This window comes from Patagioenas fasciata, chromosome Z (genome assembly GCF_037038585.1).
Source record: "Patagioenas fasciata isolate bPatFas1 chromosome Z, bPatFas1.hap1, whole genome shotgun sequence".
Lineage (NCBI taxonomy): Eukaryota > Metazoa > Chordata > Aves > Columbiformes > Columbidae > Patagioenas > Patagioenas fasciata.
In genome coordinates this window covers 68,465,199-68,486,326 of record NC_092560.1, presented here as the reverse complement: position 1 = coordinate 68,486,326, position 21,128 = coordinate 68,465,199, and the positions used below count along the sequence as shown (strand labels likewise).

General features: G+C 39.8%; 1 protein-coding gene across 1 annotated transcript in view; it reads right to left on the bottom strand.

The window, feature by feature from the left end:
- Positions 1-18,646, bottom strand: part of ARSB (arylsulfatase B) — a 71,010-nt gene extending 52,364 nt beyond the window's left edge. The window contains exons 1-4 of the mRNA XM_065860600.2: positions 18,356-18,646; positions 14,593-14,779; positions 11,589-11,779; positions 10,826-11,033 (exon numbers count right to left, since the gene is read on the bottom strand). Of these exons, the coding sequence (XP_065716672.1) occupies positions 10,826-11,033; positions 11,589-11,779; positions 14,593-14,779; positions 18,356-18,628 (859 nt within the window). The 5' untranslated portion in view covers positions 18,629-18,646. The remainder of the gene's footprint in view (positions 1-10,825; positions 11,034-11,588; positions 11,780-14,592; positions 14,780-18,355) is intronic.
- Positions 18,647-21,128: the final 2,482 nt, after the last annotated feature.

The window sequence follows — 21,128 nt, the reverse complement described above, 5'->3', positions numbered from 1 at the left end:
AAAAATACAAACAATCATCCTTACAAAGGAAGAGCAAATTAGCTTATTGTTTCCAGTGTTAGTACAAAGAGCTAAGACACCCGCAATGGACACCACAGTAAGAGTTCTCCAAGTCAGTTTCACATCAGACATATTTACATGGTCTGGTATAGTCATCCACCGCCAAATCTTAACATCTACGACTAATGTACAGTTACTTCCAAACTCATGCTGCTCAACTTTACCAGCTCTGAAGATGGACACCTTCCACCTTCTAGCCTTAGGTATTTTACAGATTTTTGTCCAATATTAAAGCCTTATAATTCCCAAGCCTGTTTCATTAAAAAAAAAAAAAAAAAAAAAAAAGCCCACCTTCTTTGCTGCTTGCACAGGAGATGGGGAACACTAGGTCCATTTAAGCTTAAATCCCTTGTAAATCTTAGAGAAGATGATGATAAGGAAAATCCATTGACAAGAGCAAAACTACGATTAACAACTTGCCTTGCACTTGTAAAGTCAGCCAGTTTTTACCTGATACAATTTCTTACTATAAATTAATTGTAATTCGGGATAACTAACATGCATTTCTGGATTATAATGTTTCTCTGTTTTTTTTTTAAATTCAAAAATCTGCAAAATATATGGCTTCCACGGCATTCAGCACATCCATACTCTGACACATTAAGTAAATTCTGATGGGTTTGCTCTCCCATGAATTAAGGCAGAGAGGGAAAATCTTACTCCTTTGATACATGCTAAAGTGAAATCATCCACAAGTACAACACTATTATATTCTATGCATTAGAATGACATGCAATAACAGAAAAATTGAGAAAATAATACAAAGGACGGTTGTACAGAGCTTTTACTTGGAAGTTCTTTGTTTCTTCTGTGGAGTTTAGCCTTCACTCATGTGTTTATTTGGAGCATACTTTAATTCTGGAATGTTCATAAATATAAAAACCAGATGTACTAGCCAAATCATCGCTTATAGTAACATACAGGTATGACAAAAAAGCAAAAACAGAGAAGGAAAACATCCAGAACAACTCAGCAGGGATTCAAGTAATCTTCTTCAGATACTACTTATTTGACTCAGGCCATCTTAGAACACCTGCAGCTTCTTCCAAATTCTTAACCCAGACTAGACAATATTGCATGTTTCTTTCCTAAGTCAATCAATATTTCTATATTAATTTATAGAAGCAATGGCTGTCTATGATTGGCAAAGTAAGTCTCTTGCAAAAGTAACATTTATAAATAAATATGAAAGCTTTGCGTGAGAGAGTTGTGTTTTGTTCCAAACATTAAGGTAAAAAAGAAATCTAAATTTTTATGTATATAAAATTTCAAACTTCAGTCTATTTGCACTTGTTCTGTTAAACCATTATTTAAAGAAATATTGAAATACAAAATTTTTAAAAACTAAGTATTTCCACAGCAGTTTTTGTATGATCTTCTGTAATGTAATGCACTGTTGGAGTTCACAGTTCTGAGAGATGTGGGACGGGCAAGTGGTAAAGTCAGGACCCTGAATTTTGGGAAAGCCAACTTCCAGCTCTTCAAGGAGTTAGTCAACTGGATCCCCTGGGACACTGCCCTCAGAGACAAGGCAGTGGAACAGAGCTGGCAGATCTTTAAGGACACTGCCCAGAGAGCACAAGAGCTCTTGATCCCCAGGTGTAAGAAATCAGGTAAGGAGGGCAAGAGGTTGGCACAGCTGAGTCAAGACCTGCTGGTCAAATTAAAGGCAAGAAGGAAACGCACAGGCAGTGGCAGAGGGACAGGGGTGCTGGGAAGAGCTCAGGGACACTGCTGGCTTGTGCAGAGATGGGGTCAGGAAGGCCAAGGCGCAGCTGGAGCTGAACTTGGCAAGGGACACAAAGGAAAACAAGAAGGGCTTCTACAGGTATGTCATCCAGAAAAGGAATGTCAAAGGAAGCATAATCCCCCTGATAAACATTGACTGATGTCCTGATTTCAGCTGGGATAGAGCAAATATTCTAGCAGATGAAAGACTGGAGACATTCAAGGCCAGGCTGGATGGGGCTCTGAGCAACCTGATCTAGTTGAAGATGTCCCTGCCCATTGCAGGGGGGTTGGACTAGATGAGCTTTGAAGATCCCTTCCAACCCAAACCATTCTGTGATTCTATAAAATCAAGCTATTCTAAGAAATCATAATAGCAGATAGTAAAAATATTAGTGCTCTAGGTGACGGATTTCTTATATATCCACTCAACTGATTTATTCCTGGTGATACTAAAAGCAGTATTCCTCTTTTCCTTGCATGTTCAAGGTTCAAAAGTCAGAAATTTAGGTTCTAAAAGACTGATGGCAATATACAGAAGAGATGTTGTAGCTATGTCCTTAGTTAAGAAACTAGTTATCAGTAAATGGCATATATTTGGCTATATCTTAACACTGAGTACCTTTTTAGTATTTGGTAGTTTCACAGAATGCAATATATCTGTAAATTCATGGCAGTAGTCTAAAACAACATACAGGACAATGAAGAAATACTAAAAGTCACTCGAAGAGTTTTGAGGAAAAACAGAGACAGCTTATTTCCTAAAAGTTTTTCCAAGCTTTTTTTGAAATCACCTTCAGTGTTACATTAGAAGGCAGTCTCCCACAGAAAATGGATGACATTTCACCATTTGGATACCTAAGATGGGTAATCAGAGAAACAAACAGAAACCCAGACCCACAGGGTCCCAGTAAAATAAGGAAGAAGCAAATTCCTCCTCTCTACTCAAGTTTCTGATACACTTGACTGTGCAACACATGAGCTCAGAATGATGTAAGCTTAAAAAAGAGACTCAAACACACATGGGTTGGGGACTTTTTTCTCCTTTTCTTCTTGTGCTACTGCATTAGGAGGTTTTGTAATGAGTTGTAAACAGAAATAACAGAAACACAGTTCTAATCCTTAATCTCATAGCATCTGAAGTGATCCTACCACTGTGCCACTGTCAGCCAGGCAGCACTATTCCCTTAACAAAGGAAGAATTATAGCGCATGATGGATTGAGGACAGATTTTCAACGACCTTTGTCTCACTGATCCAAAACAGCATGAACAACTAAACTGCATGACAGAAGATGTTGCTTCTTTCTCTCCTTTGTGTAATCCTGGTTTTGTTTTCCAATAGTGATAATTTTATTTTTCTCTCTCATAGTGTAATATTGAGTTTTAAAAATCAAATGCAATTCAACTTTGAATAATAGTGACTGTATAGTTTAATTAATGCACAACAACTAAACAATAATGGGCATAACGAGTATAGAAAAAAGATGGCAGAAATAACATGGCATATCCAATTTATCCACAGTTTAATTACGTAAACATTTGTTACATGTTATATATCTAGTGCTCCTTTGAAGAGCTGGGGCTTTATGAGCAATAATGCTCTTATACTTAATTAGAACCATATGGAGGTTAGTGTGAGGGTCCATCCAACTGAGGCAGAACTGGAAAGTATATTAAAAGTTAACTGTGAAATTATTTCATATGTAACTTACAGAGTTTAAGAAGCCAATTTAACAAGGTTAGAGTCTCAGTATTGTTGAAAACAGAGCATGTCAATGAAGTGACACATTACCTACGACATTTTTACAAAGCAAGTTTCTGAAGCTTGCAACTAAAAACAGATAAAAGGAGTAACATGCAACACGCAAACAGCCTCAGACAAAGAGAAAAAAAAAAAAAGCTAGAAGAGGGGGTGAAATCTATACCCCTATACCTTTCTTCCTGTTGCCTGTTTCTGATGGGAAGACTACAGAAGAGCCAAATCCCAGAAATATGGGTTACATGAAGTGCCAACATCTCTTCTCCACAATGCAAAACTGAGCTTTGTATGATTTTGTTTAAAATGGTATTGAAATCATGAGGCAGTCAATAGTTCACAGTAATAAAAAGCAAAGAAGCAACTCTGATACAATAGTTTTAAACCGTCACAGTTGTCTTGCAGACGTGATACCGCTACATAACCATTTAATTTGTACTTACTTAATGAAGTGATGGATATAAGCAGGAGACAAGTCTACATGTATAATTCGCATACACAGAAGTTTAGAAGTAACACTACAATCAGTTGCCAATATCAACAAAAAAAAGCAAAACACGCTTCTTTAAAACAAACAAACAATGCAACCCAACTTTTTACATTTTCTAGGTGAACTTCATTTTTAAGAAAAGGAATTAAATATCAATTAGTAGTGCCAGACAAAATATGAGCAACTACCAGACAGCTTCAATGCACAGTTCTGTAAATGCATCTCATTTTTGACCCCCAACATTCTTACTGAAAGTCTAGGTCACAGAACAGGACTTCAGAGCCCTTCCTTTGTGTGATTTAAACTCATGGTTGTGACTCACAGTTAAACAGAGAGCGCTGTCGATAATAGCAGTAAAGGATCACATTTGGGGAAAATTTCTCCCCTCTGATCTTCACAGCATGAATAATGCTTATTCTGTATGTGTTCCAAGTGCGGAACTCCCATTGAGGCTTCATTTAAAAAGAAAAGAAAAAAAAAAGAGTACAGAATACACAGCAGAGATCTACACAGTGGATAAGAGACTCACAGCACGAATTAGAGAATAACTTTGCCCTTAATTTGAACTCAAGTTCTTCTCTGTTTTCCTATACTGCATCTGAAAGATCCATTTGTTGCTGCATTTTTCAATCATGCTACAAGTGTGACAGAAATGTGAGCACCCTCCCTCTGATGGCTAACACAGAACATTTACTTCCAATGAAACAAACCAAAATCATTTGGTTAAGATCACTTGATGAAAAAACATCTGTTGTATACTTCAGTCTCATGCTGTATACTCTCAGTGGAATAAATAACCTTGAAGGCTCAATATAAGCAGCAAAAAAGACACTTCAAAAAGTGTCCTCAGAGTGCTGATGCATTATTATATTTTCAGTACTTAATACAGATTTTTTCACGTGTGTGATGGAAGAACACCTGAAAGCCTTTCCATTAGAGGGACAATAGAAACAGAAAACCACACCTTCTACTATAAAATTCTGCTAATGTAATTCTTGTTGTGCTTTAAATACATCCATAGGGCTTTGCTTTTCCATCAAGGCAACGTAACACATCTCATGCATCACAGCACCATTTGCTGAGCATCCTCACTGAGTGTTTATACAGCAACTTTCACTGAGTTGTGCTCAGATAAATCAACCTCTATATTTTATTTGTAATTCACCAGAATTGTCTCCTTATTCTCCTGACTTTTCTAAGCTGGAAAAAAAAAAGGAGGAGAGGGGCAGGAATTGATCTAATGGGGAAAAAAATGTATTTGACATACACAAGATTCCAATAGTTACAAATTTAGGCCTACAAAAGCTGCATGCACAATGTCCTTTTTTCATCCTATTGCATTATTGTTTTGTTGTTTGTTTGTTTGTTTTTTCCCTCTCAGTACAGCTGTCGTGATAGGAGCAATCCTACTGCAGACAGTTTCAGGCGGCTGCTTTCATTGTAAACAGTCTCATTAATTAAACAGGTCTCAATAATTACAGACCCTGCTGTGTCAGGTCTACACTAGCATTCACCATCACTAAACACAAGAGAAACACAGAGGGAATTTTAACCTAAAAACAACGGGAATAACCTGACAAATTGTTCATATGTCTGCAGTAAGAAAGTTAAATGAGACACAGTTGAGAAAACTTTCGACTTGTCCCAGTGATACAGCACTGAACCTGGCCACTGATTTGGGTGTAGAAGATTCTGACACAACAAATAATGGCTTCTTAAACACCATTGTGAAGAACAAAGTAGTACAGTTCAAAAGTAATCACAGTTTAAGACAACCTTTGAGAGCTGCGGGAAATTATTAAATGTTAATTTATAAAATGAGTTGTTTCCAGCATTCATTTCAGTGTGAGAAAGAATTTGCTAATATAATTATTAGCATACTTAAGCCAAAGCTTTAAACAAAAATAGCCAGCATGTGACTCTGAGCAGAATTCACTTCTGAATTTCATTTACAAGTGAACTTCACTTTAAGTACTGGCATTTTCTCAAAATAGGAAGAAATATTCAAGATTTCACTTCTGTTGGAAATTTCAATCACAAAGTGAAAAAAGAAGGGAGTGTCTCAGGGACAAGTCACCCCCTGTTCAGGAACTTGAGTTTGGAGCATTAAGTTTTGCACAGAAAAAGCAAGGTAGATGGGGAAAGGTTAATGCTAGAAGTAAGATAAATAAACATTTCCTGTAAAGCATTTTGGGTTTTCACAGGATTTTAAAACAGGGGAGGGAATATCAATGTATTGACTATCCACATCTTCTTGGTTTTCATTTTGAAATCAATTTCCATCATAAAATAACATTTCCACCTTTGATAATATATTCTTACAAAACAGTCCAGATATCTCATTACCATTTTCTGCATAATATGGCAGAGAAGATATTCTTTTATTTCTATGACATTTACTCTTACCAGCCATACTTTAATGTGGAAGAAGCCTAAAAAATAAAAAAGAATAAAAGCCAACACTGGAGCATAAAACGCCAGCCACACACACCTTTCACTATTTATCATTGACGTGCAACAACTCTGACCAATGCAAGTACAGTGACCAGCCGCAACTTTTGACCATATAATAACAAGCTTAAATAATCAAGGAATAGAAAAGTAATATTTGGGAATATATGGTCTCAAATAACTAGCCTGACTGAAGGTGCTTGTACCTAAGGAACCTGCGCGTCCTTCCTCTCAGGAAGCAGCAGATGCTCAGGCAGGAGATGCCCAGGGTTCTTCCTCGTCGGCAACACACTGAACCTTTCACAACCTCCTGGTAAGACGAATTAAAGCATGTCTTCAGATCTGTAACTGAGTAGATTTACTACAAAAACCTGACAACGCAACCTTCAAAATTAGCACCTCTAACAACACTGCCACGGAATAACTGCTCTAACCAATCTGCCCTTCAGTTGGCTTGGACAATCTACATTTAAAGTGGCTCTGAAGTCCCTTACCAACAAAAGAGAAGGAGCAGGAGTTCATTCAGGAACAAAGACATCAGGAAGAAGATTAAAAAAAGCCCTCAGGGAAGCAGTGAAAGTTGGAGCTCTGGTTTCTACAAAGTGGAGCTGGAAATAAGCAAAAAACATCCCAACATTTTATTAGACAAAAGCCACAATAGATTGTCTGGACTGAAAGGAGGAAAAAAGAAAAAAGATAAAAAGTCTTTATTAGGGTAATATGAAATTTTTTGGGAAAAATCTGGGTGTGTATAAGAGGGAGAGACTGTATAAACATCAGTAAGTATGTCCAAAACAATCTGTGCTCTTGTTAATCATAATTCTAAAATGATAAAAAGACCCTCTTTTAGAGTGAAAACAGGCGTCGCTGTCACATGCTCCATTATGGAAAGGATTTATGTGGTTTCCTCTTAGCGATGTAAACCAACGCTTGAAAAGTTCCACAAATTTTACAGTTGAAAGCCCTCTTATGGCGACTACCAGACACTGCAGTGCTAATCCACGTTTAAGAATGAACAGACATATTGGAAGAGAGAGCAGTAAGGAGTTTTGCTCCAAAATTATTCAGTATATTAAAAAGCTGAAAGTTAAATAAAGCAAAGGATAGTAGCTTTAATACAGAACTGAAATTAGAGGTTGGATTTTTTTTGTTCTAATGTTGGCAAGTTTCCACCAAAATTACTTGTAACATGTTGCAGAAACGATAAACACATGCTATTCACAGCAAACTCTCACTTTTTACCTCAAATCATAGGTCTACATTTGCAGCAAAATTTGGACTCTAAGCCAGTGCTGAGGTAAATGTGAACCACTTGAATGTTTTTTATGACCTTTCCTTATTTTAAATAAAGGTCCTCTTCAGGAGAGTTGGTAGTTATAATCTCTGATTTTTCCTAAAAAGAAAAATAAACCCCGCATCTCATTCTTTGTGATTTCTAGTAGATAAAAGGCCACGGGTATCCAAGACATTGCTGCATCCATTTTTATCTGTTTTGTTTGAACAGACAATGACTTGTTCAAAAAGACACGAGAGACGTTGATTTACACAATACACTGGTTGAGTCAGACTTTACTAATGACCAGATTACTTCATTATTGGCCTGGTGTCCATCAGGCCACTTTAAAGAGGAACTGGATGTGCAGTAGTTCCATTTGCCAACTGGCATGTTTTCAAGGCAATCCTGGTTGAGCCATAACATATACAAACAGGAAGAAACACAAAAGAGCCTAATAAAGAGAAACATACCTCAAGAGCAAAGATTATATTGAGTTCCAGGGTATTTTGGTGAGTACTCACTAAAAAGAGATCTCTAATTATGGTGCCAACAATTCACAGTGAAGAGATCAACCAGACTCTGTTGCAATGCTACTTGCTGTAGAGCACAATAGCAAATGATCACTTGTTGGTTCTTTTTTGAGAGGAAGTTTTGAACCAGTGAGAGATGCAAACATCCAAGTGTGAATTTTGGCCTCAACTAAGCAGAATAGTAATGAATCTAGTAAAATCTACCATAAAGTACAGTCTTCACTTCTTTTTCCTCTACAGGTTTCCAGTACTACATTTATCACACCACACAAGTATGTAACAGAACATAGTGCTTTTATGATTCTGTGTCTTTAGTTTCTGTGCGGAGGAGACACACAGATAGTGCTCATTAAAATTACATATACAGTTTATCCTTCCCTAGATTGTCCCTTGCAGTCTTCATTTAAACCCTCAAATTGATTCTTGACCCCACAACATGGGAAGAACTTTCTGGAGAGAATTCCTGGTCATAGAAGAAAATATGTCATACTGAGGAAGATGAGGGTGTCCCAGTCCCAGGACAGCACTTGGGGCAGGGAGAGAGGGCACAGCATCTTCAAGCAGGCAAACCCTCAAGAGCTGAAGGCAATATACTCTAAGTATCTACCCCTATTGTAGCTACTAGTGCACACACAGAGCCCCAGTTACAAAGGACCTGAAAGCTGTGCAGAGAGATCTCGCATAGCACAACTCTGTACAAGATGCTCAATTGAAGATGTGCTCATGTTTCTTTTCAATCACTTTCTAATGCCAATTTTAAACCACAACATCTGCAGAAGCAATAAGTAAAATATAGAAAAGCTGTTCAGATTTCACGCTCCTATTTTTTTTTTAATTTTTTGGGCCCTTTTTTTTTTTTAACGCTTAATGGTTTTGACATTTGTCTTCTGGAAACTGGATATTTAAAGCATGCAATGTTTTATGCCTGTAAAGAACAGTTGTTTCAAGTGAAAAGTGAAAAAAAAAAAACATCAATGACCCTGACCTGCTTGATCTAGGCCCAATTTCCCTGCATTTCAGTCATATTAAATTCCACTCCCAGCAGTTTAAAATGCCCATTAACTCAAGTGCCATTAGATAGGGTAGACATTGGATTCCCCTGGCTGTTTGATTCTTGTTGAAATGTACCTATAACTGATTGCAAGATGACTACTGTTAAAACCCGTGTATATTCTAATTGATTGGAAAAAAATGTTTTACAAACAAAAAAAGAAATTTGTCTTTTTAATTCAGTCATACCCTGTAATTCCAACTCAAATGTCTTCAGTTTTATTCTACAATGTACTGAACAAACATCAGTGAAATAACTCTAACAGGACCCCATCAGCATAAACTGGATTTTTTCCACATGGAATAAATATTGCTATCATTTCCCATATGGCTTCGCTTACTTTCAGTTCTAAATATGAAAACATTGTAAACAGAAACAGGGATAGAAGAGTTATCGAATTGTGTTAGAGCCAAAACCTGGACACAAACATAACACCACAAGGCAAACAGGTCTGGACTCAAAATGAAATTCTGAGATTCCAAGTGCTATAGGAAGCAGCTGCTAAACTCCAGATGCATCACTGCAGTTTCATAAAAACTTGGAGTTCAGGGTTTTTGTGGTGTTGCTGTTTTTTCTTTGGTTTTGTTTTTGCTGTGTTTTGTGGGGGGTTTTGAAGTGTTCACAGAAAATTAATTTGCCATTTTGACAGCCCTAATATGTAAAGCCTGGGCAAAAGAGCAATTGTAAGCATGGAAAGGTTAATTCCCACTTCCAACTAAACAGGAACAACTATGTTCCTGAAACCCAGCCAGGCAGCTGTATTTCAAAAGGATTCTGTTTCATTCCTAATTTGGAAACAGGAGAGACTGCTTTGTAATGTATTATTTGCATTATCCTAATAATCTAGAAACCAGATCATGTGCTAGCACATACAAGAACTTAGCCTGTAATTTGGCAGCCTAGACATGCTAAACCTTTTTATTAACAGAGCTTTGCTTCACAGGAGTAAGGTGGTAGTGAAATATTTCAAGCAAGACAAAGATTACATGTTACATGGAGGTAAGGGAAATGAAGAGTTTTGGCTTCAAACTGCTTGCTGTCTGGCTGTTCATGCTTCATGCAAAATGTGGCAATTTATAGACTGATCAGACAGCTACCTAGAGCTCAGGACAAATGATTTTGGTAGATAGCTCTCAGTAAGGATGCAACTCTGGTAGATATTCAGTAACTGCAGGCGCAAGTAAGATGCCTCCAACTTCACTGCACTCCTCAGTTTTTACAATGCTGTTTTTACTCCAATAGGAGGATCCCCCCATTCGCACAGACACTTCTTCAGAGATGTTTTTGTCATGTTTGAGAAGGTCATAAGAGGCGGGGGAGAAACTGCTCCATTTGGTATAAAGTCCTGTTTCACTTTCATCAATCACTCTTCTATAGCTAGAAAATATATGGAGGAAGGACGGAGCGGGCAGATGTCTCTGCAGTCAGCTTCTTAGACAGTCTATTAAAGTTATTACTGAAAGAATAATTAAATGAACTTACCAGTAGAGAAAACAAGAACAGTGTTGTTCCAAAGACCATATCTTTTCAGAGCATCAGTAAGATTCCCTACAGCTTCATCCATAAGAGTCACCATGCCTGCATAGTGGCGCCTCTTTGCATCTTTAATGGAGGAATATGGTTTCATGTATTCTTCAGGGACTTCAAGAGGTTCATGGACAGACTGAAAAGCGAGGTAGAGAAAGAGGGGCTGGGGTGGAAGGGACAGAACAGAAATTAGTTGAGCATACAGTACTAAATGCAAAACTTACTGCAGCAAAAGCAGCTGATTCATCAACAGCTGCAGGCACTGTGTTTTGATTTCTTCTATACCTCTTACTTCTAATCTCTAAGCATGAAATACTAAAACTCTGATAGAAGACTTTTGCAAAGCTGTGAAAAAACATCAGGTGTATCTTTTATTCATAACACAGTTTTTAACAGTTTATTGCTATGAAACTTCTCCCAGAGTTTCCATTCTCTTTTTAGAAGAGCAAACTACATGCTGAATCATTTCTATAAATTTATTACTTGCATTCTTAAAAAAGAAATAGAGAAGAATAGCAGGCCAGGGCTATGAAGCCAAAGCTGATTCTGACAAAAGACGAGGCAAGTTTTACCGGTGCTACTTCTCACATTTGGCTCTATGCACCCTGCTGAAAAACCCAGAATTACAGCTTCAGTGCAGGACTCTACATTAATATTTCATCAGTATTTTTAACCATTCTTTAGTGCTAAAGTTATCAACAACAGCTGCTGACTGTACCTTCTCAGTTTTATGATTGGCTATAAGATCTATAGCTCTTTCTGTGAATAAATTCGTAGAGTACATGTTTTTAAACCCAGTAGCAACTTCTTCTCCATCTCGGAAGTCCAGCGCACAGCGTGTTATGTTCTTTGCTTTGATGAGGACACAACGATCATGAGAATAATAATCCTCACTCCCCAGAAGATAGCCTAGAACAGGAGAAGATGTCAAATAAGCGGGCCAATATAATGTCATATAAACAGATGGGAAGTGGGGGAAGTAAAAAATAAATGTCAAAACTTCAGTTGTTTTGAGCTGAAACACTCATCCAACATTTAGTTATACGCAGCGACATCCCTTGACAGGTCTAAGTCGCTCAACATCTAATACTTCACAAACTTCTTATTGCTAATGCAGGTAGCAATTTCAAAACACATGAAACATTTTGAAAGCAGTTCAATGACTTCATATTCACAACATGATATAAAATACATTAGCATTAAACTAAAGTGCTGATAGCAAAGGCAGTGACTTATCCATGTACTACTCTGATTTTTACCTGGTATGATTTCATATAACTGTATTTCCATATAAGACTTTTCCCTCTATTAGAAAGTTTGGATTTAAAAAAAAAAAAGATATTCAAAAACATCCAAGTATGAAGCATTTCCTAGGTCAGCTGTAAAGCAACTTCTGAACCACTGCTGACACCAACTGGTGAAAAAAAGAGACACAATTATTTAAAGATACCCAAAAGAAACAAACTACGCAAAACTTACACAGGTATAGATTTGGTCCTATCAAGGGATATCCTCTTAAGCACTGTCTTTACTTTTTATCAACTAGAAAAAAACCTCTTCAATTTTTTTTTTAATTTCAGTAATTGTTGCTTTGGAAATTAGACTTCAGATTTATCCCCCAATACCATGGGAAAAAAAAGAAAAAAAGACAAACCTGCAAAAATATATTCTTAAGTTCTGCAGAATTAAATGAAAACTGGGGACAAAAGCTCAAAATGGAGGAACTCCACTTGTCTTTTTATTCAATAGCTTCATATACAGCTACCTGTCATAAAAAGTATTTACAAAAAGAAGGAAGTACTGTTTTAAAAACAATATAAACTTTAACAAGTTTTAGGAGGAAAAACATGGCTTTTGTTTCAACGTAAAAGGAGAGGTTTTGTGGACAGACTGTCTACATTGATGTACTCAGAGCTGTATGTTGCATTTTTTCACTTTGAGTGCCCAGTGCAGGAGACACCACATCAAGGTTGCAAAAGAATCAAATGCCCCTTAATCGCTATTAACACCTACTGACATTACATGAACATTATAGGATATTAAACTGCTACATTCTCTGAAAAATAATGTCATGCTGGGCACTCCAATGACCATGCCCAGAGCCAGCCTCTGTTAAGGCCCCTGCATTAAGAGCCTACTCAGTCCCATGGCAAGATTTCTTAAAGATCATCTACTTCCAAGCCCCTGCCATGGACAGGGACACCTTCCACTAGACCAGGTTGCTCAAACCCCCATCCAACCTGACCCTGAACACTCCCAGGGATGGAGCATCCACAGCTGCTCTGGGCAGCCTGTACCAGTGCCTCACACCCTCATGGTGAAGAGTTTCTCCCTTATAACTAATCTAAATTTACTCTCTTTCAGTTTAAAGCCATTACCATTTGTCCTATCACTACATGCCCCTGTAAAAAAGACCGCTCAAAGCTTTCCTGCAGGCCCCTTTTAGGTACTGAAAGGCTGCAACAAGGTAGCCCCAGAGCCTTCTCTTCCGCAGGCTGGACAACCCCAACTGTCTGAGCCTCTGTTCAAAGGAGGGCTGCTCCTATCTACAACCGTGCCATCAAAAAGGCTCCTGCAAAGGGATGAGAGGAGGCATATACATTTAAGCAAAGAGCCATTATACTGCAATCCATATATATTAGCTTAATTCAGTTGTGAAACCATGGCAACAAACTCCCTGACTAGTCAAAAGAGACACAATCTAAGGGAGTGGTTCTTCCCACCTGATGTTTGGATCAGCACTGCCTGTAATGAGCACATCGCACAGCCAGGCTGTTCATTTAAGTACCTAAAGTTAAATAAGGAACGTGGACTTAAGCGTTCCTCTGTCTCTTACTTTCTCAGCTGTAGAAGTGGTCAGCAGTACTATCAATAGCTTGCAATGCTATTTTGAAGAACTGTTTTGAAATTCGCCATTCAACGAAAGTGTCTTAAAAACAACCAGGTGGAGATGGACAACTCTATATTTGGTACTACACACAAGACGCCTTGCAGGCAGCCTGACGCACATAATGTCTGCGGCACTTGCGCAAAACTAATAAACATCCAATCAATTCTGGGACATGAGCCTTTGTGAGGAAGAAAAAACAATGCGTAGCTCCAAGCTACTTTGTAACACACTCGCACTTGGACAGTCTAATTCTGGCGTTATTGTTTTTAATCTGAGGATTTGACTTCATAACTTGTGAGTTTCTGCAACAGACCTCTTGGCAACTGTTTTGTGGAGCCTCTCACACCATTTTCCTTGCTACAGGCTCTGAGAAACCAGTGCTACTCTGTTCACAAAGCACGAACACAGTGTGGTATGATGTCTATTTCTCTTTTAAAAATACCAGCTTTTAGAAGTGTAACACTATTTGCAGAGCAAGCAATGTCTACTGTTTGATCCAACACAAAATGTTCAGATTAAAGACACTGATAAAAACAAACCAATCGCTACATCTTAAATCTTCTAAGCATCATGGAAGCAAATTAAATGCCGATCATAGGAGAGTAATACTTTATTTAGAGCCAGACAATAACTATTTTCTTCAGTAAGTTGTAAGGTTTGGGCACGCATTTAAGGCACTATCTTATTTTAAACAGTTATACTTTGGAAACATGCATGGCCATGTATTGATATACTTATACACTAATAGTAAATCTGCTGTTCTTAGAAGAACCAGGCAGTTTCCCAGAATTTTTAACACTGCATTTGTTGCCCATGTTAAATCTAACCTTACCAAAGTAAGTGTTGAATCCTCTGCGGGTGGGAAGGCATTCTTTTTTGTACATCCCCAAATGCCACTTCCCCACCATGTGTGTAACGTATCCAGCCTCTTGAAGAAGCTCTGGGAGGAGTTTCTCATCCAGTGGCAAACAGCTGGGCTGGCACGGCCAGATTATCTGGTGTTGTAAACCCGTGTGGATCTAGCAAAGAAAAGAAGGACACAAGATTAGTTACAGCACAGTAGCACATTCCCATAGGTTACTTTATAAGCAGGGTCAAAAAGAAACAAAGCTACACCAGAGGCTGGCATTAGTTTTAGGGTCTCCCATCCTCATCAGTGTAGCACCAAGGAACATGAGGAAGCAGCAGGGGGAGAGACAGACAGAATATGAAGAAAGACAAGGAAGTAGCATGACAGGGAGTTACAAGATCTTCCCAGGCATAAATTGAGTGAAATAAAAAAATATAAGGCCTTTTGCACTTTCATCTAAATATCTAACAGGTAACAATTACCATTATGGTCTCCTTGAAGGCTTGAGATGACATCTCAAGATGGAGTCAGAGATTTTTAATGGGATGAAGATAAGCAAAAAGGCTCATGGCAAGTGAAGCTACAAAGCTTTTGCCTGTGTCAGAGAACAGTCACTAGAAGAAAGGGTGGTAAAGACATTTTTGCATTATTCTTCTGAACGTGCATCATATACACAGAATCACACAGAATTACAGAATCACAGAATGTTAGGGATTGGAAGGGACTTCAAAAGATCATCTAGTTCAATCCCCCCACCGGAGCAGGAACACCCAGATGAGGCTACACAGGAATGTGTCCAGGCTGGTTTTGAATGTCTGCAGAGAAGGAGACTCCACAACCCCCGTGGGCAGCCTGTTCCAGTGTCTGTCACCCTCACTGTGAAGAAGTTTCTTCTCATATTTAAGCAGAACCTTCTGTGTTCCAGTTTGTATCCATTGCCCTCGTCCTACCGTTGGTCGTCAGCAAGAAGAGACTGGCTCCATCCTTGTGACATGCAGCCTTTACATATTTATAAATATTAATGAGGTCACCCCTCAGTCTCTTCCAAGCTAAAGAGACCCAGCTCCCTCAGCCTTTCCTCATAAGGGAGATGCTCCACTTCCTTCATCATCTTCGTTGCCCTGCACTGGACTCTCTCCAGGAGTTCCCTGTCCTTCTTGAACTGAGGGGCCCAGAACTGGACACAATATTCCAGGTATGGTCTCACCAGGGCAGAGTAGAGGGGAGGGAGAACCTCTCTGGACCTACTAACCACCCCCCTTCGTATTAGATGCGAACCACCCCAGGATGCCATTGGCCTTCCTGGCCACAAGGGCACAGTGCTGGCTCATGGTCACCCTGCTGTCCACCAGGACCCCCAGGTCCCTTTTCCCTACACTGCTCTCTAACAGGTCATTCCCCAACTTATACTGGAACCTGAGGTTGTTCCTGCCCAGATGCAAGACTCTACACTTGCCCTTGTTCTATTTCATTAAATTTTTCCCTGCCCAACTCTCCAGCCTGTCCAGGTCTCTGGATGGCAGCACAGCCTTCTGGCGTGTCAGCCACTCCTCCCAGCTTGGTGTCATCAGCAAACTTGCTGACAGTGCACTCTGTTCCCTCATCCAAGTCATTGATGAATATATTGAACAGTACTCGTCCCAGTACCGACCCTTGAGGCACTCCAGTAGATACAGGCCTCCAACCGGACTCTGTCCCATTGACCACAACTTTCTGGCTTCTTTTCTTCAGCCAGTTCACAGTCCACCTCACTACCTGATCGTCCAGACCACACTTCCTCAGTTTAGCTGCAAGGATGCTATGGGAGACTGTGTCAAATGCTTTACTGAAATCAAGGTAGACCAGTATATACACATTTATATACTTATTTACATACTTAAAATGAGTGTGCACACTTTTACAAAACAGGATTTGGATACCACAGTTAACACAAGTTTTAGACACTGCCAAATCTGACCTCTAACAATTCCACGTTTCCAGTCTTAACAAGTGGTGAATTTTTGTATCTCTTTACAAAAGCATGACCCATAATGATACTTCGAGTATTACACTTTGCTTCATGCAAGAAATCTTGTCAGTGCAATAAGTGCACTATAAGTTGACTTTTGTCAACTCCCCTATCTGCTCCAGGAAAAAAACAGAACAAAACAAAACAAAAAAGCCAAACACACACTACTCTAAACTTAGGCCAGCAAACATACACACACAAGTATAAATATCTTATTTACTAAATATTTCCACCACTTCAGCAACACTTTGAACTCACTTTTAAACCAAATAAGCCTTGATCTTAGGCCGGTGGGTAAGTAGAGTCTCAGGAAGGGCCTACTAGTTACTAATTTTATTTGAAAGAGCAGATGGATTTTTTTTTAAACATAGCGTTACAAAAAGATTATTGATGTAGTGAAAGACACAAGATAGCAAAGCATTGTAATTTTTCCACTGTCTTTAGAAAGAAAGAAAAATAAGAGGAAAATAACAGTAATAAAAATCTGTAGTTTTCATAAACGAACACTTTTGCACTTATTTATTTATGGACTGCAAGATGACTATCAAAATTCTCAGTCCAAATAGAAGCAGATTTAGGTTGCATTTTCAAATATTGCTTACCTAGAAGGGTTTAAAGAGTTGGTTCAGAAAAAAAAAAAAAAAAAAAGGCAATTGCATGTTTCTGTTCTTTGTTATTGACTCTTGGAGTTTCTAGGAACAGATATTGCTTGGAAAGAGTAGTTATCACCTAGAACAACTTAATGCGACAAGAGATAACATCCACTAATACAGGATGACATTTATTTTCACTCTCATTTGACAAATCACCATGGTTAACATCCATGTGCAGGACTTTCTGAGAGAGAGGGGAAGTTTCTGTAATATACTTAAGCCTTTGTGAGTTTCTCCTTTCTGTCTGTGTTGTATTCTTCCTCCCACTCTCCCTCCACCTCATTTTTGCTAAAGTTGCAATAGAAAGAAGGGAAAGCGGGGATTATAGCATTATGGTAAAGTCCAATTCTTACACCTGTGCAACCAAAAAAAAAAAAGGGAAAAATCATGACTAGGACTTGGAAGCAGCTAGACACCCTGACTGCGGGTCAGTCTGTGCGCTCCATCAATGGGTGCGTAAATGTCTACACTTATGTTACCACATAAAGGAGAACTTACTAACTGGATGCATTTAAACACTGCATTAGAAAACAGGCTTCATAAACTGAGTACATCGCGCTTATCCACTTCTGGTTGCATCTTGCCTGTATAGCTGTCTAGTTCAGAAGTACATAACAGAAGGCGACTACAACAGGAATATTTTTCACAATACACTGCCATGCCTATTAATACAACTGAAGCATAGAGAGCACCTCAGCTTTTCTGAAGCACAACTTGCACTAAACCCATGCTCAGTTTATTGCTGAGGTAGCAAGCCAAAAGTAAGTGAATTAAGTTTTGTCTGCATATAAACACATCTTGTATTCGTACAGTAGGTTCCTCCCAAGCGCATCTTTGCCAGAGATAGAAGGCCAAACAACACACAGTACTGCTGAAAACAAGCAGCAGAGAAAAACCCCACCAGCCATCTGCCGACACCCCGCGAAAGGAGGCGGGGAGGAGCGGGTGGGATGAAGGGACAGAGGAAGGGACGGAGAGAGGGAGGAAAGGAGGAAGCTCCAGCGCCATCCCCGCGGGCACGGCCGCGCTGGGGCGACAACCCCGGCACCGAGTGTCGCCGGGCGTCCCGCTTCCCTCGCCCTACCTGGTAGCGGCCGCTGAGGAGCTGGCTGCGGGAGGGGGTGCAGAGCGGCTGCGTGTAGTACCGCTCCAGCCGCACGCCGCCCGCCCCCAGCGCGTCCAGCCGCGGCGTGCGGATGGCGGAGCCGTGCCAGCCCACATCGCCCCAGCCCAGGTCGTCGGCCAGCACCAGCACCAGGTGCGGGGCGGGCGGCCGCGCCGCCGCCAGCCGGAGCAGGCAGAGGGGCAGGCAGAGGAGCAGGCAGAGCGCCCGCCGCACGCCCGCCCGCCGCGCCATCCCCGCCAGCAGGAACTGGGCCGCGGGGACCGCCCCGGGGACGGGCCACGGCGGCGGCAGCGCCAGGCTCCTCCCGCCGGGCGGGCCGGGCTGTGGGGCGCTGCGGCCCGGCTGGGCTGCGGCGACGGCCGCCTGTCCCGCAGCCCTACGGCGAAGCTCGGTCCGAGCTTGTGCGGGGATGAGAATGGCGAGGGTTCGGAGATCCCGCCGTGGGTGAAAGCGGTGCAGCTGTAGGCCGAGTAGTTTATGAAATGAGTCCAAAAGAAGTGCGATCGTAAAGCTGTTCCCGGTGTTAGCAGAGTATACAACTCAGTGATGCTGGCCTTTATCTTCTTTCAATTCCTGTATGAAACATCCATTTTAAGCCACAGCGCCTTTCCTAGGGGAACCAAGGAACTTCTTGCCTTTCAAGTCAGCTCAATACAACGGTTTAAGTCGAGGGCACAGTGTATTCGGATACAAGTAACAGGACTGTTATTTCTGTCTTCATATGTGACACCATGGCAGCTCATCCAGTTTATTTTATGCATAAGCAAAGTGAGGCAGCTGCAAAACAGCCATGGCCTTGTTGCATGCCAGCCTGGGAAAGAAAAATTGCCACTGCCACTGCAGAAGCAGCTGAGCTGTGCAAGATGGCAATCATTCCTGGAGGAGAAAAGTACATGGCCTGTTCTCCTGCCATCATCAGCTGCTGCTGTCATCACATCCCCTGCCCACCACTTCTACAAAGTCATGAGCATCCCAGTGGTTTTTTTCTCCTCATTTTGTTTGTACAGGTGAAAAGTCTCAATCTAGGTCTGGCTGTAAGAAGGTGCTTGTGACCGTTAGTGAGTAAGAAGGAAGTGAAGCAACTTAGAAACAGCAATAACAGCTCTGTCAACAGGGCTGTTTCTTCAAACTGTGTCGTCTAAAGCAATACTTTAAGTGATCACTAACTTACTTATAATCTTGATGAATATCCAAGACTGTGAAAGGACAGAAATAGCTGTCATCTCTGATTGCTTTTGTTCGTCCATGGAATACATCTAAATTTCGGTGTCCAGTTAAAGATCAAATAGCCATGTGTTTTACATTTAGCTGGAATGGCACACACATGCATTTCCAAATTTATATAACTGTTTGGTAAAAGGTGAAAGGAAAAGTCATATTAAAAATTTTGTTTCTTGTTAAGAAAGGCAAATATTGGGTACGTCAGACTCCTGTCGGCCTTCTTTTTGATTGACAAGTCTCTGTAGAAAGAAAGTTCATGCTTCTATGAATGAAGTGTACTGGATAAGTCTACAAATATACCAGATTTTTTTAATAAATCCCGAAGAATTTCCTGACGGTTTGAAAATGACAGCAATGATGAGTGATGCCTCATTTTTTTTTTCTACAATAAGAATGTGTATCCACAGCTGGTATTGGAACAACATGGAACAATACTGTCCTGAAGTCAGTTTTCCCTGAAGTAAATTTCTGGCTTGCTGACAATCTGGTATGTGACTATGAGTTACATTTTATTTGTTGAGATGTGATTCATACTGGTCAACAAGCTGGAAAGTTCCGATTTAGCTTGTTTTTAGTTCAGGTCCCATCACCAGTCATGGCTGTTTCACTGAACTGTATATTTTACTATTTTCTCCCATGTCCTTATTATAGGTATAATTCCATTCAAATGTTTCCATTCTTGTGGAAACCATTCTTGTTCATTCAAAATAATTATTTTGAAAATCTACACAGTGCTGGTGAAATGAGAAATGTTGGATACAAATTTTGGAATAAAATACATAATAGCTATTCACTTGACATGTTTCCAAAGGTATCATGGTGTTCAAGGGCAGCTGAACTCTTCCCTTGAAGATGAATGTCAAGAGTTATTTGCTGGTTATCCTGCTCCACCAGAATTGGATAACCTGCTTGCCTGAGCCACCAGGTTAAAACATAAAGTTCTACCCTCTAAAACATATGCAGGAGATACTGCACAATCATGGTCCAGATGTTGCCATCTATCATATTTTCTTATGTTTGTTTGGTTTTAATTACTACTTGAGGGATTTGGAATCACAATCAGAAAATATTATTTATATTAGAGCCTATTCTCTTGAATTGAAAAAATAAGTCCTAGAAATGGTCTGTTTAGTCCCCTATGTTTCAGTGTATCTTTTCTGAATCTGGGGTTGAGTAATTTTCACACTCTTTTGAGGTCAATGATTAATGAAGTCATTAGAGTGACATACAATATTACGGTATCCACGTTGTTTTATCTTTTGACACAAAGGATGAACAGGGCACATCCTGCCACAACATGTAGGAACTGAGAACAAAAATTCAAATGGTGATATTAACATCTACTCTGGTGTGTCAAAACTCTCTGGACACAGAAAAAGAATAAAGGAAAATGGTGGAAAATGACAAAAAAATATGTCTGAGGAAACTGCCTTTTGACATGTCCTGATCACTCGACACACAGAAGTTTGAATATTTCAGAAAATTTCCTAGATGAGCAACTGTCGTTTTT